This window comes from Lissotriton vulgaris, chromosome 10 (assembly GCF_964263255.1).
Source record: "Lissotriton vulgaris chromosome 10, aLisVul1.2, whole genome shotgun sequence".
Lineage (NCBI taxonomy): Eukaryota > Metazoa > Chordata > Amphibia > Caudata > Salamandridae > Lissotriton > Lissotriton vulgaris.
The window spans coordinates 1,045,877,695-1,045,894,253 of NC_141698.1; the positions used below are offsets into that span (position 1 = coordinate 1,045,877,695).

Sequence of the window (16,559 nt, forward strand, 5' to 3'; positions counted from 1 at the left end):
TGCGACTGCACGGGCTCCCCCGGAGCCGCCACCTGAACCCTCGGCAGAGTCGCGCGAGGGTAGGTCGAAGAACAATGGTGTTTCTTCAACTTCTTTTGCCTTGACTTACCTGAGTGAGAGGACTTTGATCCCGACGATCGGTGATGGCTCCGTGACCGTCTCTCGACTTCTTCCTCGACCGGGACCTCGAGTCGGGCGGTGCTGACTGCCGGAGCTAGAGTAGCTTATGGGAACGCTCCCGCCTATCCTTCGACGGCAGTCGGGGCACGACTTGTCATCGTGGTCGGCCCCCAAACAGTAGAGACACCGGCGGTGGGGGTCGGTAGTCGTGACAGGCGTCACACGGCTTGAAACCGGGCATCCCTACTGGCACCAGGAGTTGAGCTGACTTGAAAAAGATGGACAAAAATTTCCAAAAAGTTAGTGAAAAAAATGACTAAGGGTAAGCTCTTCCCTGATCTGAGCTTGCTGGCACGAAGAAAAAGAAGAACTGATGTCAGGGCGCGAGGGTGGCGTCTAAGTACTCCAGCAATGTCATCCCGGCGATCACGACGCAGACGACGGACGCGCAAACGACGCCTACCGACGTGCAGGGGTACTGCTGACGAAAACTTTCCGGATCCAGTTGATGCCTGTGGATATTCTATGGTAAGGAATCTAACACTAACTTGTTTCTTTCAGATAAATTGTCCCCATCGTTGGGCAGGGCTGCAGATTCACTCCTGAAACTTCTGTGGATGCTTAAGACAGTGCATTCTCAGGATCCTCCTGCATCTGTGGTCTTTCCGTCCAATGGGTATGTGACTCATCCTTTATCAATATCTTTTTTATCACTTTATTTTTGGACAATGCCATAATTGGAGATTAGAGAAAGCCTTGCCTCCACAGGTGTTGTGGGTCAACACATGTCTAAGTGAGTCGCAGCAGTCATATGTGTAGAGATTCAGGGGCCCAAACCTGGGCCTTCACCCCCCACAACGCAGGAGCTCTTGACCTTAGGCAGGTTGAGGCACTGGATGCCAAAACAGCATCACAGGCAAATGGATGTGATGCCCAGGTAGCAGTCTGTCTTTTTTCCACCCAGTAGGGTCCAAGTAATGCCTCATTTATTTGGGCTCAGGTTAGGCCTAGTGAGGGCCAGCATGGCCCGGACACCCTGCCAAGAAAAGTTATCAGGTTTGCTGGGCTGCACGGAGACAGATTCACTCATATCTTGTGAGACTGTTACCGCTAATCATGCACGTTAACTGGGTTGTGCTTCAAGCCGATTGTGTGCCATTGTTCTATGCTTCAGGGGCAGCGTCCATCCATGCTGACAGAACAGGAACAGCGGTCTATGGTATAAAGCCTGCACAGCTCTCTGCATCAAGATTTAATTATATTTCCTCTCTCAAAAACCACCCCAGTGGCGTCCCTCCGCCACCTTGATTCAGAACATGCTGGCGACCTCTGTCATCTGCTGCCATTAGACTGCTTAGGGCCCCGAAGGTAGCCCGGGCAACCCCTCCACTCCCCCAGGAGTGGCTAGGCAGATCTCTTGCGCTGATGGCAAGCTTACAAATCTAAGGATTTCAGATTTGAGTAAGGAGCTTAAAGGTGGTTGATAGTCTTCCAGTTTTGCCTACTTGGCTGCTATGGTGTCACTGAGATACTTGAACTGGGATATGATCTCTGTGGCATCAGCGCAGTTGCAACATAATAAGACTTAAGTATTGAATCAGTCCAGGCAAATGAATATGTAGATCAGATGTTGAAAAGAGGAGAGATGAACCAGTTCATAAACCCTGGGGGATCCCAGCATTAATGTGAGCAAGGGTTTGGAGGCAAAGGGTTGTAGCAGAATAACTCTTTTTGATAATTTGCAAAGAATTATAGATCCCACCAGTTAATCTATTTCCCAAGAGAAAAAATAACCTAAGACCTACTTACCTTCCAAAGAAGCTCACACTCCCTTTCTTCAAGTGCTTTTTTGTGTCTGGAAGTGACAGCTTTGACCTCAGACTGAACGACTTTGGCTTTTATTTCTACTTGGTCTGCAACAGCTTGGGCCTGCTCGATGCTCAGCTGAAAAACATTTAGTACACACATTCAAAAGGTGCAAATCACATGAAAAAACAAAAATATCCAGTTTCAAGACACAATTTACGATCTGTGATCAACCCTATTGTACAGTAGGCTACTTGGCTAATTTACAATAACACTGTCCTGCTATACTATACCACATCACCATTTACCAGACCATTTCATGCTACACATCTTCCCAATCCATAACTTGGTTACAGGGTAACAATCAGGGTTGGGAAAATATAGGGTTGAGGGAGATAAGCAGGTGGGGAAAAAGCACAGATTTAGCAAACGCTGAAATGGCAAAACACTGCGTACATGGACACTGCTAGATGGCACAATTATGTAACAAAGTGGACAGAGAGGCAGGACTTGCAGGTGTAGGTAACACCAAAAACTTAGTTTGGATGATGTGGGATTAAAAGAGGGGTGTGTTGACACAGGACGTGGGAAGAGAAGACCTGGGGATATCAAACTAAGGAGAAACAAATTGAGACCGATTTGAGACACCTATCTGGGTAGCCGCCACTACGCATTTGCCATTGGGCCTGGGGCGATTGGGCCGGAGGTTCAAGCAGCGCCTCCCTCAACAACCCCTGGGCTTGGATGAGTCGCTGGCCCAGAGGGATGGGAAAGGAGGCTAGTCCCACACTAAAGGTGTGTCAACAAAGGTGCCTGGCCAGGTGAGGCGACGCTGGAGCCCCCCAAAAAATAACTTCATGGACATGTAGTGCCCTGGGCCTGGACTGAGACGTGGGGACTCTGAATTCCTCTCCTTGACTGCCCCCCACGAGGGTGATGCAGTGCAGTCGAGTCTAACATACAAGGCACCCCGTGGGCCACTGTTATTGTGTCTGGATGGCTAGGGGCCCTCTTCTACACTAGAGGATTGGACCCTCAGTTCTCTTCCAGGGGATACTCGTCAATAGTCATAAGCACTGAATAGTCCGGACCAATAACAAAAATATACGCATATGTGTATATAGATATGTTAATATATATTTCAAATATACAGACATGTATGTAAATATGCAGCCTCAACAGGATTAGGCTCAAATATGCCAATATTGCATTGAGATTTTTTTATTTGAAAATCTTACAACATATAAAATAACATTTTCATGACACAGAGAAAATGTGGTCGTAACTTTTTTTTAACATAGCCTTTATTTTCAAAGGAAAAAGGCAAGGTAATAGGCAGATTAGCCTAGAAGGCTGCGTATAGAACACTCAGAAAAAACTGGTGCGTGCCTTTAAGACCTCCAGTACCTACAGGCTCCCATCATGCCCCACAGGTCACAGTTTGGTCAGTTCTTTTTTTCCGGCTCCTTCTGTGAGGATCCTGGAGCATTGAGCTTGTGAGTTAGTGTTTTTTTTGTCACTAATTGGCATTTTCAAGTGAGTTTTCTCGACTTCACTCGACGTACTATTTTCATCATTTTTTCTGACTTTCAAGATATTTTCCCTGTCAGAATGCCAGCTTTATTTAATAAGTGCCCTTCCTGTGGGAAAAAGATTGCAAAGTCAGATTCGCACACGGTCTGTAATGTGTGCCTACCATCTTCTCAAAGACCTGATGAGTGCTACTAGTGTCAGCAACTTTCCATACAAACCGTTCGGGAAAGGGAGAAGATCAAGCTGCATGCCATGCAGAAGAGAGGAAACGAGTCAACTGGTGGCCTTGAAGGACATCCCTCTAAAGAGCCATCCTCTCAAATAAGGTCAGAGCACAAGAAAAGGGGTGAAAAAAGAAGACACCGGTCACATTCTCAGTCGAGGGACAGATCAACATCGAAAATACTCTTTTGTGCTCACCTTCAGAGTCAAAGTCGACGCGTCGAGGCGAACGACTTCAGGTACGAAGTCAAAACTCAGATGCTTCAGCCTCCCATCGGCCGACGCAGACACCGCCTCGCAGACGGTCCAGGGCCGGCTCGCCTACAACGGCGGGACCCAGACATTCATGAGCACCTCAGACAACTACATTGAATCTGATGCCGGTAAGGCTGGCTTATAGTCCATCAAGGGCATTATCGCCGACAGCAGGGCAAACCCAAAACGATCGCAGTCGAGAAGGAAGCAGACGAGAATGGTGCAAAGGTATCCTCCGGCGTCGAGGAGAAGGTCACCTTCATTGAGGCCACCGGTGAGATCGCCGTTCGGGTCGACGTCGAGGTGGTCGACTTCGAGACCTACGTCCATCCACGGATCTCCACCTGCCAAGAGGCTGAGGTTGGATCGGTCTCCAGCACTGACGACGAGAGCTCCTTTCGACTTAGAGGGAAATCCAGGTTCTGACGTCCAGGAGTGCTTCATCTTCCCCTGAACTCCGGATAGTACAGATCACTCCGGACGTCTCTCCAGCTCCAGAACGTCCTACGAACATCTCCCAGTGATAGTTGGGAAACCAAGGACTGGAAGATCAGGAGGATCAAATTGACAGGATATTCTCCTTCTCTTTCTCCTTCTAGACAAGAGAGACGTGCAGTTCCTCAGAGGTCATCAGTCTCGAAGAGACACAGATCAAGGTCTCCTAGGAGTCTGTCTGCAAGATCTCAACGCCGCTCTCCTAGAGAACGAAGACGCAGGTCACCTTCATGGTCCACTGACTCTAGACCCTCGAAGGCTGACTACTCATCGACTCTCATGTACTCCACCAACTAGGATATCACCGGTAGATCATATTGTGGCTTTTAATGAGGTCTTGTGTAGAGGAGCTGCAAAGCTCAACATTGAAATGCCTTCTTCTGCACCTTCGACATCTGTGATTTTCGAAACTTTGCATCATAGGTCCTCCTCTGGAACTCTACTTCCTCTGGTACCTGGATTGTTAGACCCGTCTCTCCACACCTTTCTAACTCTGGCTTCAGTGGGAGCAGCACCATCACGGATAGAAAAGAAATACAGGGCACCGGAACAGGACTCGTTATTTCTTGGGTCTGATCCACCTACTGACTGTCATCGTGTGAGCTGCCGGAAAGTCTCACACTGGGTCATCCTCTTCTGCTGTTCCCCCGGATAAGGACAGCAAAGCCAAGGACTCAACTGGCAAAAGAATGTGCAACACATCTGCATCCTTTATGAAGGTGGCTAGCGTTTCAGCGGTGTTGGGCAGATATGGCCGCTCTCTTTGGGACTCCCTATCACAATTTGCAGAGAAGCTACCAAAGGAAGACCGGCAGGATTTTCAAAACAATCATACATGAAAGGAGTCCTGTGGATAATCAAGTCATAAGCGCGGCAGAGATGCCTCAGACCTTGCTGCTCATGGTTAGTCTCATGGAATCTGCGCTTGTCGATCTTTTTGGTTAAGACTTACGGGTTTAAAACTAGAGGCCCAGCACAGAATTCTCAATCTCCCCTACAACGGAACCTCACTCTTTGGCTCTCATGCTGACGATGAGATGTCACAAATCAAATACGAATTAAATACCTTGAAGGCTGTGGGGTTAGAGAAAAGAAAGGATTTTAGACGCCGCTACTCACCGTATGATCGTCGCCAATACCAGCAGAGGGTTCTAACCCCTCATTGGTCATCGCAGCAACATCAGGCGAGATCTCACTCCCACCATCGTCAACCTGGTAGAGGAAGAGGAGGTTCAAGACAAGCCACCCCTGCAGCTTAACAACAGGCTAAGCAGTGAGCCATTGCTTCCCCCAACTCAGTTACCCACTGCGGGGGTGGGGGGAGGGAAGTATAAGTTTTCACTTGGACGAGTGGACCAAAATAACGCAGGACAGATGGGTACTCAATATTGTGCAGAATGAGTACTCAGATTCAAGTCACCACCACAGTCTGTACCGCCTAGGAAAAATACAGTACGTCACATAAATATGCTTTGAGAGGAGGTCTCCATCCTGCTACAAAAACAGGCCAATGAAGAGGTTCTCTTGCACCAACATCGGAAGGGTATCTATTCCTGTTACGTCTTGGTCCCAAACAAAAGTCCAAACAAGGAGTTCAGGCCTATACTCTATCTCAGACTCTTAAACAAATTTGTCCTCCGAGAGAGATTCAGAATGTTGGATTTACACCAATTCATTCCACACATTCATCAGGGGGACTGGATGTGTTATACAGATCTTCAGGATGCTTATGTTCACATCCCAATTTCTCAGAAGCACCGGAAGTTTCTAAGATTCAGAATGCAATCACACCACTTCCAGTTCAAGGTCCTGCCCTTTGGGCTAAAGTCAGCTTCTCGCACCTTCTCATAATGCAAGACGGTGGTAGCGACGATTGAGAAAGAAAAAGATCTTAGTCTATCCTTACCTAGACGATTGGTTGCTCAAAAGTGCCTCTCCCACCCTGCTGCAGGAACATCTAAGATGCTGCATTCACCTCAAACCAGTTAGGTCTGTGTGTCAATTTTAAAAAATCTGTCCTCAATCCAATGCAGAGGATACACTACTTGGGCGCAACTCTGGGCGCTGCAAGCGCAAAAGCGTTTCCTGGGGAGGAGAGACTATTATCAATACTCCACAAGAGTCAAACTCTCCTGAGTAGTCCTCATCCCACGGCCAGGCAGGTATCCTCTCTGCTGGGCTCGATGGCCTCATGCATATTCATTGTTCTGAGTGTCTGGCTACAGATCAGATCTTTACAGCAAGCTCTGGAGGACCAAATGGTCTCAGATCTCGAACTGTTGGGAGGACACTATAACCCTACCTCACTCAGTCCAAATCTCTATGAGATGGTGGATGCAACTATCTCATCTTCTGAAAGGAGATCCTTTCCACCAGGAACTTTCCAAGCAAACTCTTGTCACAGATGCGTCCCTTCAGGGTTGCGGCGCTCACACGGGATACCTTCAGGTACACCGGATGTGATTGGAAAAGGAAAAACTTTACTGCATCAACATGCTAGAACTCAAGGCGTTCTTTCCTCCAACAAGTCAAATTCCCAGCTAGTTCACACGGAGAATACAACAATGAATTATTACCTGAACAAGCATGGAGGGCCCAGATCCAGACCCCTGTCTCTGGAGGATCAAGCGATCTGGAAGTGGCTTTTCACAAGAACATGTCGATATCTGCAGTTCACCTCCCAAACCCCCTCAATGTACAAGCGGACAACCTAAATCGAAACTTCGCTGAAGCGCACGACTGGGTGCTTAAAGCCGAGATAGCTTAAGACATCTTTTAAAGATGGGGTGCACCAGACAGACTTATTTGCTGTTGCAGGAAATTCAAAATGCAGCACCTTTGTATTCAGATAACCCCCAACCAGGCTCCAGGGGGAATGCACTGTTGATCGACTGGTCAGAGAAAGTACTCTACGCTTTTCCACCAGTCCCTCTCATACCACTGGTGATCAACAAGATTTACAAGTCCAGGACAGAGATGATCCTGATTGCATCAGAGTGGCTTCGTCAGTGGTGGTACCCGGACATGCTACATCTGTCCAAGGTGCCACACAGGAGATTGCCATGCCATCCGGATTTACTGAGCAAGTCAGGAGGGCAGGTTTTTCATTTCAGCCTACCGTCACTGAGATTGACAGCGTGGCTCCGGAATTCCTACAATATGGACACTTAAGCCTCTCGCAAGACTATATACGTCAGGATGGGGCTATTGCCCTAGATGCACTGGAGCAGAACGACGCCAGGTCCCAATGCCCCCACTACAGTTTCCCAGCCAACCACGTTAAGCCAAGCACATGAATAACTGAGGAACCCACAGGAGGGAATGGGACAGAGAAGAGACAGCCACACTTATTCACTCTGGTTCCTCTTCTAGAATTCCGCTATCTGCTTTTCTTGCAAGATTGCGTCCTCAACATTGGAACTGCAACAAATGTTTTATTACAACTAATACTTTTATTCTCTTAACCTTATCATACTTTAATCTTATTTTTTCGTTATTAACTGACTGAATTGTTCAAGCATAAGTGGGAAGATTTGACGACAATGGATAGGGATAGAAAATCAGATGAAAGGCCTGCATAAGCTATTTTAGAGCTGCCAGGTAATATAGTTAAAAAAACTGAAGGCCACAATTCCAGCTAGGAAGGTAGATTGGACAGCTATCACTGCTTGTAAACAAAAATCTGAGGAACCTACATCTGACTACTTTTCCAGCCTCAGCCAGGTGTTTATTGACTATAGTAGACAGGACGCGACGACTGAGACAGGTCGACACTTACTAGTTCAGACTTTTGTTAAAGGTTTGTTGCCACCCATCTTCACAAAGTTACAGAGTCGCGAAAGCACGTGGCCTGCTGCAACACCCACACAGATCTTGACTATGGCCCTATAATATGAATGTTTGCAGAATAAGATAGAGGAAGAAACAGATAAGAACTCAAAGAAAAAGTAATGCTTTCCCAAATAAACATTAGAGGGGGAGGAAACAGTAAGGTCCGCAGTATAATTGTATGCCCGCAACTACTGGAACACACCCACCCCCACGTCAACTGGCCCAGGACCAATGCACTTACTGTAAAGAAACAGGCCACTGGTGCGCAGATTGTCCTCTTTTACTGTGAAATACAATGGGTCGGTATGGGGATTGAGTAGAGGTAGAGGAATAGTCCCATCCTCCAACGTCAACGCTCCAATGTCTTCGATAACAATAAAAAGGCTTTTGCACACAATTTTTCGGTAACCACTTCCCTGACAATGAATTTGCATGAGACAGCCAGGGACAGGGAAAGGAACCAGTGGAACTTCCCGTTTATCAATCAGGCCCTATGTCACAGCTTCAGTGGTTGGAACTCAGGGAAAATTCTTGGACGACACAGGGGCCTCTAGAAGTGCCCTCTCACAAACTGATTCCTAGGGCGCCCCTGTCTGGCTTATTGGTCATATCTGTAGGATTTGACGGCACGACCTCCAACAACCCCCTTTCTATTGAGGTGCCCCTGGACATACAGGGTTACGCAGTGATGGCCTCTTTTCTGCTCTCCCCAAACTGCCCAGACAGTTTGATGGGGATTGATCTCTTAAAGCATTTCAGAGCCACCATTCGATCTTCTCCTCAGAATGTCCGAGTCATACTGTTTGATAATGATTGCCCCCTTGGTTATAAATCCCACCTTTATTGTCTCACTGATTCCGAACAGCAGGATTTGTCCCAGTTACCCGACACCCTGTTGGCCATCACGACACCGACGTAGGGGAGATTGTGATGGAGCCTGTCCGCATAACAGTAAAACAGGATGCACCTCTTCCCCGCCTCCCTCAGTATAAAATTTCTGCAGACGGAGAAAAGGCTCTCATGACTATAGTAGAGGATATGATTGCAGCTGGGGCAGTTGAGGAAGTTCAATCTAACATTTGCAATAGCCCCACCCTTCCAGTTTTGAAACGTACGTCCACTTCAGAGAAAATATACCGCTTTGTTATTGACCTCCGTGCAATTAACAAAATAGTGGTCCCACAATATCCTGTGGTCTCCGACATAACTATATTGACAATGATCCCCTCAACTGCTACCACCTTTACAGTTATTGACCTCAAAAATGCCTTCTTCTCCATTCCAATACATCCTGATTCACGCTATCTTTTTGGTTTCACCATAAAAAACAGATCGAACAGATTCTGTCGGGTTCCTCAAGGGTATACTGAAAGCCCTAGTATCTACAGCCAGGCCCTTAAACAACAGCTCGACCAGATACAATTACCACCCGGCGCTGTTCTCATCCAATATGTCGATGACATTCTGTTGGCTGCAGACACTCCGGCACTGGCTCGCACTGCCTCTCTTACTACACTACGCTTTTTAGCATCACAGGCCATAAGGTATCCAAGAATAAGCTACAGTATTGCAGACAGCAGGTTACCTACCTCGGCCATCTGCTGTCTAAGGAGGGACGTACTCTCACACCTGACCGCATCCAAACAATACTAAACCTTTCCTCTCCCACCACCCAAAGAGATTTTTGTGCACTAATTGGTCTCACTTCCTTTTGTCGCCAATGGATACCAAATTTTTCCCTCATAGTTAAGCCACTCCTTGCTTTGCTCACAAAAGATACACCCACACCTCTTCCTTGGACACATGAACACGACCAAGCCTTTCAGGTCTTACGCCACGCTCTTTGCTCTGCACCAGTATTGGGCACACCTGACTACTCTAAACCCTTCTGCCTCTACACCCATGAGCGCTCACGATGTGCTTTCAGTCCTGACCCCAATTCACGGCACCAAGCAACGCCCATGCGCTTACTTCTCAGCCACCCTAGACCCTGCCCAGAGGTCTGCCCTCTTGCTTTAGAGCAGTTGCAGCAGCGGCCGTCTCTATCCGACAAAGTGAAGGGATTGTGTTGGGATCTAGATTGACGGTATTAGTTCCACACGAAGTCGACATATTAATGAATCAGACAAAGACACAACATTTCACTAGTGCACGACTAACAGGATATGAACTAACGCAGTTAGCACTCCATATCACGCTAAAGAGATGTGCGACCCTGGACCCTGCCACACCGCTGCCCACACCGGATTCTGACATCCCAGACATTCCACATGACTGCCTCTTTCGAACAGAAGAACAGACTAAGGGACAGGTAGACTTAAAAGACACAGCTCTCACAGAACAGGATGGGCAATTGTGGGTGGACGATTCTTGTATTAAACTATCAAACTGTACCACATCTGCTACCTATGCCGTCACCACTACAAACACCATTGTTGAGACTGCACGCATACCTCAGAAATCGGCCCAGGCCGCATAACTTATAGCTCTCACCCACGCTTGTATCCTTAGCCAAGATCTCGCTGTCACCCTTTATACCAACAGCCATACACCGTTGGGGTAGCCCACAGTTTTGGTATCCTTTGGAAAGAAAGAGGGTTCTTAACATCACATGGTGCGCCCATTCAGCATGGTGACTTAGTCACTGCATTGCTTCAAGCCTTGAGACTACCCAGAACATTAGCTATTGTTAAATGCAACGCACACAAGAAGGTCACAGACAAAATAGGGTTAGGAAATGCTTTGGCTGATGAGACTGCCCGGGCTACTGCACAGGAAAGAATACATACCCCCATGTACATAGTAAAATCCCAAGCAGAAAAATGGCAGGATGTTAGACAACAGATCAGGGACATCCAGTCCACTGCCACCTCTGAAGTACTTCAAAATTGGGAGAAGGAGGGCATGCTTGATGAAGAAAATTGTTGGCAATCCAAAGATGTAAAACTTTGGAAATTACCAAATGCTTATCTCCTCCCATTGTTGAACATGACTCATTTGTCAGCACACACCAATGCTGCAACCATGACTAAAATATTACAGGAAGTGTGGGATAACAACCAACTCTGGTCTACTGCCTCCAGGCTGGACCAACAGTGTTTGGTTTGTCTCTGCTACAATGTAGGTAAAGGGGATGCAACAACCTTAAATATGTTTTAGTGGTTGTTTGCGGGTTCAGCAAATGGGTGGAGGCTTACCCGGTCAGAGACAAAACTGCCCTAACCACCGCCAAGATATTGCTGTAGGAATTTTTTCCCCGCTACAGCCTTTGCCGGGTCCTATGGAGTGACAGTGGGAGTCACTTCATTGGAGAAATAGTCATGCATATACTATCATGAGTAGGGGTTCAACAAAAATGTCATATGGTCTTCCACCCCCAATCAGCAGGCCTAGTGGAAAGATACGATGCCACGATCAAATCCAAACTAGCCAAAATAGTAGAAACTACAGGGCTAAAATGGCCAGATGCGCTACCACTGGCCCTTCTATCATTAAGATCTGTCCTGCATTGGTGCACCTCATTGACTCCATATGAGGTGGTCTTTGGACGCCCAATGAACATCTGGGGCGCACCCCGCTACCACACTGTCTGATTCCCCTGGTGAATTATTGAGCGATTATTTGTCTATACTTACACAAACTTTGTCTTCCATTCATCAGCAGGTCCAGGAAGCATTGCCTGATCGATCCACTGGGCCAGGACACGCCATCCTGCCCGGGAATTATGTGCTGGTGAAAAATTTGCCTGCAAAAAGACGCTGGAACCCCGGTGGAAAGGACCCCTGCTAGTCCGGCTGACCACCAGAACGGCCCTGCGAGTGGAAGGCAAGAAATCCTGGATCCATGCCGTACACTGCCGGAGGGTCCCCAGCATCACTCAAACCGATCCCACCTTGTCCACCTACAAGGAAGTTTTAACGTACGACCGCCCCTGTGTGTGGTCTCCCAGAACCAGAACTGGAATTGTTCAAACATAACAACGTGCCAAATAAAGAAAGATACAATCACCGCCCACACACAGCCTCTGGGGCTCCAGCGACCGGACAGGGGAGGGAAGGTGAGCCAAAAGTTGCATGGCGGTAGTATTATCTGGAAGGGTGGATTGGTGTTCCAGGGTAGGGGTGTACTGAGAATCTTAGCCAGGAGAAGCAACCACCAGCTACCGGCGACGCGTAGGGCTCACCTTCACTCTCCAACAGCTTTAGGGCCCCAAAAGAAGACGGATTATGACCTACAACGAAACAATGAAACTTTCCAACAAGAAGATAGAACTATGTAACAAACTGCATAATAACAGGTTAATATTTTAAACAACAGTTCTCCTTCTCACTATTATCTTCGCCATCCTCTTCTGGATCATAGAGGAAGGGGCACCAGCTAAGGATACCATATTGCCCACTGATGCCACGCCTCCTGAAAACTCCCATGTCTCATTGTCCCCTGATCACAAAAATAGGCGACAAGAGTTTTGGAACTACACCTTCACCCAAATGTTAAATCAGCATAATGAGGTATTGAATAAAAGGAACTGTTGGGTCGGTGGTCTCCTGCCTCACTCCACAGAGAATAACATACCCTTCCTACCATACTCCTACTCTATACATGCCTCTTGTGCTGCCTGGATGTCGCTCATCATGGGCGCCCATCGGTCCAGCGGCCTTGCCGACATCACTCTCCAACAATCGCAAGATGAGTTCTGGCAGGACAAAACGGGCAAAGCTGTTTGCCCAAAAAACAGTACTACAAGCATGTCTAAGGACGAGAAGGAGGAAATGCTGGTATTCGACTACCAGTAGAATACGCTTCTCCAGCTTCAAAACAAGGACGACCGCCAAGCGGACACGACCGCTAGCTGTTGTTCGCATTTCTGGACTAATGTGTATCAGAGGCTTGGGAATTGAGTACGTTGGGGATAGCTCTTGTGCCATGACAATACAACATCTCCACCGCCCTTGTTGCCTCCCCAAACACCTACTTTGTGTGCGGAACAAAGACGTACACTTGGCTTCACGAGCTGGGGAGGCACATGTTACATAGCTTTACTCCTTCCCTCGGTCTACATTGCTCCTCCTCTTCATCATCGCGCCCGCCGCAGCGACAATGTGGCCGAACAAACAGACACAACCTCTCAACAATTCCTGGATGCCATGAAGGGCATCCTTCCCTTCTGGGAACCAATGGCAAATAGTGGAGCCATTCGCCACCTCACCAGAGTCATGGAAGCCACCGTCAATATCATAGCTGGTATTCTGGCCAACACCACTGCGGAACCCCAAGTGGTACGCATCCTCACTCTTCAAAACCGCATGGTGCTTGATTTTTTTTTGTTAACACATTTTTATTAGATTTTGTCACAAAACACATCAATTGGAACAATTCTCATATCCCCCAATCGTACATAAGTGGGTCCGTACAATAGAGTGCTAGATATTGGCCGCCAGAATGAGCATGATCAACGGAATACAATCCTGAAAAGGGCAATCCTATCTACTTTGTCCTTAGTGCACAATAGGAATGCGAAAGTGAAATTTAACTCCCCCCACCCCCCTCTCCCGGTTCCCACCATTGGTGCATTGTTAACAGGACAGTCGTTGTGGGACTGAAACACCGGAGTTTCCAGTTAAGGAATCTTGCAGTGTACCTGTCGTGTTATAGGGATAGTCCAGTCATAGTGTCAGTTTTCCGGGTCACTTCGTGCATCGTAGTCACGTAATGTTTGTACCAGGGCCTCCCATGCATGCGCAGTCTCTAAAGCCTATTTAAGGAACTCATTGCGCCATTTAGCATCCGCTGGACCCGTTTGTGCCTTCCAGTATCGTGTGATTTCGGGCTTCGCAAGGATAAGTCCCATATCTATGAATTTGCTTGTAACCTTGTTTTTAGGGGTATGCGAAAACCAATGGAGGACCCCAACAGCCATGTAAAACTGTAAATCGCTCTGTCACCTCGTTAAGAGTATCCCCCACTGATTTCCAATAGAGGTCCAAGCTAGGACAGGTCCACAGCATGTGGTCAAGCTCCACTCCAACTGCCTTACATCTAAGCCAAGCCGCGGAATCACCGCATGGTGCTTGATGTCATCCTAGCTGCCCACAGAGGAGCATGTCGCATCATTGGCGCCAGCTGTTGCGTGTATGTTCTGGATCATTCATCATCGGTCTACGAGGCTATTTCCACAGTCCATCGAATAGCCTCCGACCTCCATCAAGATAGAGGCTCATGGTCTCTTGGTTCTTGGATATGGCAACTCCTACTGACATGGGGATGGAAGGTCCTAATGATTATCCTAGTACCTCTTGCACTGCTCATCTTCTGCTGTCTTTGCCTTCAATGTGGCCCCCCACTCTGCGGCCTATGTGCAAATGCTATCAAACCAGTCCCCATGAATGCCCATGTCAAAAACGACAAGATAATGGCTGAACGTGAGACACAGCTATTGATGAACATTGTAATTGACTGAAAATGGTTTCGCCTATGGCAAAAGGAGGGGCTGTGGAAAAGTGGGTCTATCATCTTGCCATTCACTCCACCATTTTGTGATTCACTCCACTATGTTGTGCTTTAACTTTCATGACTGACTTTCTCTCTGTATCACGAACACGCTGGAGCTCCACTTTTGACCTGTTACATTCCTGCACGGACAGCCTGTTCATGCTTTGGCCTGCCACAAACTGACCAGCCCATGCTCAACCAGTCGGACAGAGAGTTTCCCAGATGTTTATCGTCCTCACCCTGCACACTACACCCTGCAGGCGTCCTTCAACAGGCCTATCAGACTTATTTATGTTTGCTGTGTAATCATACCTCTCACCTGTGCCCTGCAGTAGTCAAAACAACAAATATTTATGGACTCAATTGTATAAACATGCTTTTTGCCTACACCCTACAGGGGCCTAACCATTACCTGTGCTTATCAGATTAACCTTTGGTTAACATGTAATCATGCGATGCCCTGCAGTACCAATTAATCAGAGTCACCTCTATGTACTATGTAATTATAATGTTTTCCCATATCCTCCGAAACCCCCCAAAGGCTACTCACCTGTTGATTCTCCAGACTGACTATTTGTTTAGGAATGCAATAAAAGATTATTGATACAATTCCCTTACATGCCTGGGGCAGGATAAAGAGCATATAACATGTGAAGTAAGACCAGACTGCCTCCTCAGACAGCTATGGGTGTCTGTTGCTGATGCCTCTCCATCTCATGAGATTGTAGTAAATATCCTTTGTCTCTGGCTCCATCGTTGGTCTCAGTTTGTATTCCTGACCCCCGTGGACTATAAGGGTGACCCGGACACCTTTGGTGGTCTACCAAAAGACCCCCAGATCCACAGAGCGCCCCTGCTGCATTTTCGCATTTTAATGTCAGCCATGCCCTCTTCCTTAGACCAGCCGTGTCAAAGAAAGGGATGTGGCCGCCATTAAAGTGAAAGCGCAGTATGGGGCACTTTTTACAAAAAGAAGTATTTGTTTGTCAACTTGACAAACAAATGCTTTTTTGTGAAAGCACCCCTTGCCGCGTTTTCACTTTAATGGTGTCCGCGCCCCTTTCCTTGCACAGGGCTTGTCTAAGGAGTGGGGCACGGCTGCCATTAAAGTGAAGGCACGGCTGCCATTAAAGTGAAAGTGCGGCATGGGGCAGTTAAATAGTTATACAAACAAATAAAAACATGCACCAGCGTTCGGTGCTGCAAATAAACCAGACTTTTTAGTGAAACAAGGGAACCCGAACAATTGGCTGAGGACCACGGGTGTCAAGTTTATATTACAAAGAACTAGGGTCCTTAGCACTTGAAAGGTCAAAGAAATAGTAAAATATAGAATGTGATAGGTAGCTATATTACTCCTATGTCCAGCCGGACCAGGATTTTATTTTGTAGTTAATCACAAAAATGAGAACAAAAGATATCAGAACATTGATTTGTAGTAGGGCACAGTCATGTACCGTACTTGGGAGGAAAGTACTGGGGAAGGAACACATTCAACATGCAAAAGTTACAGGCAAAGGCTGAGCAAAATTGGCCACTTTCAAGTCAGTGTATCAATTTATAAGTATTGCCAAAGTGCTACCCACAACAGAATTATACACAATAGTAAGTTGTGGAGACACTAAAAGAAGTCGACGTTTCGATCCCTTGCTCTAGATAAATTCGGATCATCAGGACTGACAATATTTACATTTGTCTGGTATTTAACAGTTGAAAACCGCCCATTGTAAGAGCGGTATGTTCTAGTTGTGTCAGAGATTTGGAAGACGCCGGGCGTATGCTTATGTTAGAGGCCGGGATGGTCT

General features: G+C 47.2%; 1 protein-coding gene across 1 annotated transcript in view; it reads right to left on the reverse strand.

Moving 5' to 3' along the window:
• TRIM71 (tripartite motif containing 71) overlaps nt 1-16,559 on the reverse strand; it is a 385,784-nt gene that overhangs the window by 68,754 nt on the left and 300,471 nt on the right. The window contains exon 3 of the mRNA XM_086942098.1: nt 1,930-2,064. Coding sequence (XP_086798224.1) covers nt 1,930-2,064 — 135 coding nt within the window. The remainder of the gene's footprint in view (nt 1-1,929; nt 2,065-16,559) is intronic.